The sequence below is a fragment of the Mandrillus leucophaeus genome, unplaced genomic scaffold, assembly GCF_000951045.1.
Source record: "Mandrillus leucophaeus isolate KB7577 unplaced genomic scaffold, Mleu.le_1.0 Scaffold34, whole genome shotgun sequence".
In the NCBI taxonomy this organism is placed as follows: domain Eukaryota; kingdom Metazoa; phylum Chordata; class Mammalia; order Primates; family Cercopithecidae; genus Mandrillus; species Mandrillus leucophaeus.
The window spans coordinates 554823-560501 of NW_012103587.1; the positions used below are offsets into that span (position 1 = coordinate 554823).

The 5679-nt window shown below is 48.5% G+C and overlaps 1 protein-coding gene across 1 annotated transcript in view; it reads left to right on the top strand.

Annotated features, from left to right (window-relative positions):
- Positions 1–5679, top strand: part of DNAH10 (dynein, axonemal, heavy chain 10) — a 222062-nt gene that overhangs the window by 151451 nt on the left and 64932 nt on the right. Inside the window, exon 50 of the mRNA XM_011988890.1 lies at positions 1487–1658. Within this exon, the coding sequence (XP_011844280.1) occupies positions 1487–1658 (172 nt within the window). The remainder of the gene's footprint in view (positions 1–1486; positions 1659–5679) is intronic.

Consider the following 5679-nt stretch of genomic DNA (forward strand, 5'->3'; position numbering starts at 1 on the left):
CTAGATGTACCATATGACCCAGCCATCCCATTACTGGGTATATACCCAAATGATTATAAATCATGCTGCTATAAAGACACATGCACACGTATGTTTATTGCAGCACTATTCACAATAGCAAAGACTTGGAATCAACCCAAATGTTGCAGTTTAAATGACCCTTTCTCCAATTAATAGTAAAGTTTGAATATCCTTTTATGCATTCATTGGACATTTACCTTTTCTCTTTTGTGAGTTGCCTCTTTATATACTTACTGATTTGTGAGAACTCTTTATATAGGAGAGCAATCACAGCTCATTCAATGAATCCAGCTTCCAATATTTCACAAATATTGGCCTTTTGTTTGAGGTATTTGTAAAAAAGGGAAAAACTAATATGCTTGATCTACCTTTAAATCTGATGAAATACATAATTGAAATCATTCATTATTAAAATGTAACTATTTTGCAATTGTTTTCCACAGTTTTCTGTAGGATAAGACATTTCCCACTAGAAAGATTTTTTGTTTTGTTTTGTTTTGTTTTGTTTTGTTTTCCCTGTTGATTTGTCCAGGTAAATCTGAGGCATTTTCTCCTGAAGTAACGCCTCGAGGAACAGCAGAGAGGATGCTGAGGGACAGAGATCTGGAGGAGGTTGAGAACACACAGGGCTGTGTCTGGGCCCTAGGAAGTGAGGAAGTGGAGAGGGTTGGGTAGCGGGGTCAGAACAGGTGTTCAGAGAGTAGTGCCAGGAGCTGCTGGGGAGGGGAGGCGGCTGCACTCGGGAGGGGTGAGGAAGGTTTGCAGGCGACAGGCAGAACTGGAGACCAGAGTCTATTGGCCAGAAGGTTTCCTGGTTGCCGTGCGTGTGTGTGTGTGTGTGAGCTTGTGTTCTAGTGCATGCCAGGGTGCAAGTGAGTGTGTGGCTGAGTGTGACCGTGTGAGCGTGACTGTGTGTGTGACAGTGTGAGTGAAGCATGTGTATCAATGCATAGGGTTGAGGGAGGTAGGGAACAGAGAGAGCTCTCAGTTACTGGAAATCTGACATGTTTCTGACAGTCACTGGTTGTAATGAAAGTTTTAATTTCTACTTCTGAGAGAAAAGAAACACTTGAGCCGAAAAAGCATGCTTTAAACTTATGTCCTTGTTCACATTGACGTCGATTTTGTGTGTACATTGATTTCCTGTCAAGAAGTTAAAGTGCCTGTTTGTTTCTCCCTGTGTGCATCTTCCCATGGGGTCTGATTTTCTGTAAACTGCAGTATATGGCTGGCGCTCACCTCGGGGTGCGTTCTTCCCCACTTTCCTCTGTGGCTAGGCTCATGGGGCTTCCCCCTCCTGTTCCACGACAGGGAGTCCCTTCCAGACTCTTCTTTCCTGACCCACTTCCTCAAGTTTGGACAGACCCACGCCCTCTGCACTCTCCTCCAGCATCCCTGCCCCAGAGCCTGCAGGGAAGGGAGGCTGGTGATGGTGACGCCCGTGTGCTCCGTGTCTGTGTTACAGGTATTTGAGATCCTGCTGAGCCGAGGCTACTCGGAGAACAATTTCCGGGAAGACCTGAAGAGCCTCTATTTGAAACTCGGGATCGAGAACAAAGCGACGATCTTTCTGTTCACGGACGCCCATGTGGCCGAGGAAGGCTTCCTGGAGCTCATCAACAACATGCTGACCTCAGGTACAGCCAAGGCTGGTGCCCACTGTGGCCAGCTCCCTGCTCAGCTCTGAAGGGAGGTCGCTTTCTTCAGCAGTTACCACCTCCAGACTCTGTGGGCAGCCCTGTCCAGGTGTCCCTGTTCCTCCCTCACAGTGGGCCCCTGAGATAGGTCTCATTATCTTCCTTGGCTCCTCCTGTCCTGGAGTCTGCCAAGTGTGCCCCCTTCTCTCCGTCTGCGATGATGGCAGTGCCCTTGCAGTAAGAACAGGTGGTGTCTGGGCGTCTGGCTGTGCCCGGGCCGTGCTAAGTGTGCATCATGCATTCCTGTCTCCACAAAAACCTGATGAGAGGCTGAGTGTGGTGCCTCCTGCCTGTGATCCCAGCACTCTAGGAGGCCAAGGAGGGAGGATGGCTTGAGCCCAGGAGTTTGAGACCCTGTCTTTACAAAAGTATTTTTAAAAAGTTAGCCAGGCATGATGGCATGAGCCTGTAGCCCCAGCTACTCAGGAGGCTGAGGCAAGAGGATTGCTTGAGCCTGGGAGGTTGAGGCTGTGGTGAGCCATGATCATGTTATTGCACTCCAGCCTGGGCAACAGAGTGAGACCCTGTCTCCAAAAAACAAAACAAAACAAAAACAAAAACAACTGAAAAACAATCAAACCTATTAGGGAAGGCACATATCACAGCTGAGGAAACTGAGGCCCCTGTAGAGGGCTGAATGTAGAAGGCTGAATGGTGGCCCCCGAAAGACACATCCTGGTCCTAAGCCCCTGGAACTTGTGAATAAGACCTTTGTAAGAAAAATAGTCTTTGCAGATGTAATTAAATTAAAGATCTTGAAATGCCTTCCTGGATTTAGGGTGGGTCCTAAATCCAGCGACAGCTGTCCTTGTAAGAGAAGGCAGAGGGAGATTGAAGACACAGAGAATAAGGTCCCGTAAAGATTCCCACAAGCCACAGGATACCTGGAGCCACCGGAAGCCAGAGGAGGCAAAGAATTTTTCCCTGGAGCCTTTGGCAGGTTACCCTGAGACCTTGGTTTCAGGCCTCCAGAACTGCAAGACAGTCGGTGTCTGTATTTCTTGTCTTAAGCCACTCGCTTTGTGGTAATTAGTCATGGCTGCCCCAGGAGGTGCCACCTACCTTATCCAAGGGCACCTTGCTGGGAAGGCACTGAGGTGGGACTTGAACACAGGACTTTTAACATCTTAGCCGCGCTCACAACCCCTTTACTGTGTTGTTATCTTGTCTGCCCTGGGGCCCGGCAAAGATCCCTGCTGACTTTGCCTGGCCTAATGGCTTCCAGGGACCTCTTTTCTTTCCCAGGGACCTATTTCATGGATTGCTTGTTTGTTTCAGGACCTGACCATATTCATTATTATATTGCCGTGTTATTCATTGAGCCCTAGCCTCCCAGCGTTTACTATAAAAAAATCTCTAACATAACAGTGAGGCTGAACGAATTTTTTCTGTGAACATCTGCCGGCATGCCATCTAGATCCCTCCATTCACGTCTTACTGCACTTGCTTTGTCACACATGTAAACAGCTTTCCTTCCCTGTTTCCACCCATCTCATTTTTAGATGCTTTCAAAGTCAATTGCATGTCACTACTCTCCCCGCTAAATGCTTCTGTGTGGCACTATGTAGAGTTCAAGTTTTGTTTAGTGTTTTCTTTTGATGTAAAAATTATGTACAGGGAAATGCACAACATTTTAAGTGTATATTTGCTGCATTTTGATCATTGCGTTTTAAGTCGCTTCCGTTTCAGTGGATTGCCGGCTCCTTGAGAGGAGGGATTGTGTCATCCACCTAGATTTATTCCACAGTGTTTATTCCAGACGCTGGGTTTGGTAGGGAATAAGACGGTCATGACCTCTGCTCTCCTTGGAGCTTACATTTCAGCGTGTGAGTGGGCTGGTTAACGACAACAACAAATATACAAACAGATACAGCAATGGCAGGTTGTGGCAAGTGTCACGAGAGCAAAGGGGAGGTGCTGTGAGAGAGTGTGGGCAGGAGCCATCTCAGGGCTGACAGGGAAGACGTCACTGTAGACTTTTCAGCCGAGGCCTGAGAGGTGGTGTATGGTCACACTCCCTGTGGTCGCTGTAGCAAATTTCCCCAAACAGCACAGATTTATTACCTTAGGCGCCTGGGGGTCAGAAATCAGAAAAGGGTGTTAAGGGGTTAAAATCAGGGTGTTGGCAGGGCTGGTTCCTTCCAGAGCTTCCTGGGGAGACTTTGTTTCCCTGCGTCTTCCAACTGCTTCAGGCCACCCTATCGTGGCTCCTTGGCTTGCATCCCTCCAGTATCTGCTTCTGTCATCCTGATGCAAACTCAGCTGCTTCTCTCTTGTAAGGACCCCTGTGATTGTCTCCAGCCCACCTGGATAATCAAGAGCATTCGCCGCATCTCACCATCCTTAACTGAGTTACATCCGCAAAGTCCTTTTTGCAGGAAACATAAGGAAACCTGTTGGCAGGTTCCCGGACTTAGGATGCCATGGACACCTTTATGGAGCTGTTGTGCAGGGATCGGGATGGGGTGGAGGGGTCTATGACGTGGAACCCTGTGGGCCATTTATAGAAGATAAGATTTTATTCTCGGTGCAATGATGTAGTCTAGATTTATGGGTTTTTAATTTTTTTATTTAATTATTTCAGAGACAGGATCTTGCTCTGTTGCCCAGGCCAGAATGTAGTGGCATGATTATAGGTCATCGTAGCTTCCAACTCCTGTACTTATACTATCTTCCTGTCCCAGCCTCTCAAGTAGCTGGGACTACAGGTGCATCCCACCAAAGCCAGCTAATTAAAAAAAATTTTTAAGAGATGGGGTCTTGCTGTGTTGCCCAGGCTGGTCTTGAACTCCTGGGCTCTAGTGTTCTTCCTGCCTCAGCTTCCCAAAGTGTTGGGATTACAGGTGTGGCGGCATTTGTTGACTGACTGCTGATGACAGTTGGGCCAAAAGGGCCCCTGGCGAGTAACTGCCAGATGGTCTGATATCTAACAGGGGAGTCTTTGGGGCTCAGGCAGGGGACCAAGTCTGCGCCCAGCTAAAATTTGTTTTTAAAAGATCCCTCCAGTGGCCCGTGGGGACTAGATTAGAGGGGAACAGGAATGGGAGAGGTGTCCAGTTTGGAGCTACCCCTGCAGTGTAGGCAGGAAGTGACAGTGATTGGAGGAGGGTGGGGCTCTGGGGACAGAGAGAAGCGGGTGGATTCACGAGGTATTCGGGAGGCAGAGCCAACAGGACTTGGATGGATTTGGATGTAGGTGGGGGAGGGGGTGGGTATCAAGGGCGACTCCCAGGTTTCTGGCGGAGCGAGTGATCAGTGCTTCCATTCGCCGAGATGAGGAAGACCAGGTCTGGGCTTGTGGCATTGGCAGCGTGTTGAGTTTGCTGCACTAGGTGAGCAATGTGTGAATGTGATGTCGCATAGTGGATTAGTTTGCTGGGGCTGTCATCACAAAGTGCCACGAACTGGGTGGTTTAAAACAACAGAAATCTACTCTCACAGTTCTGGAGGCCAGGAGCCCAGGATCATGGTGTCGGCAGAGCCTGTTCCTTCTGAGCTCTGGGTTGGGGAATCTGTGTTGCTGGTGGCTGCTGAGTCTTTAGTGTTCCTTGGCTTGTAGGCACAGCACTCCTATCCCTGTCTTCGTCGTCACGTGGCCTTGTCCTTGTGTGCTGTCTGTCTCTGTGTCCAAATTTCCTCCCTTTATAAGGACACCTGTTGTATTGGATTAGGGACCATCTCAATGACCTCATTTCCACTTGATTATCTCTGTAAAGACAATTTCCAAATAAGGTCACAATCTGAGCTACTCGGGGGACTTCAGCCTATCTCTTTTGGGGGGACATGCAACTTGAGCCATAATACATAGGCAGTGTGTACATGAGTCTGGTTTTCTCAGAATAGGGGTCCAGGGTGGGGATGTCAATTTCAGAGCCACTGACACATGGTTTATAAAGCCATGGGACCTGAGTGAACCATTCAGGGAGAGCCCAGCACTGAGTTCAGGTGGAAGAGGAACGAG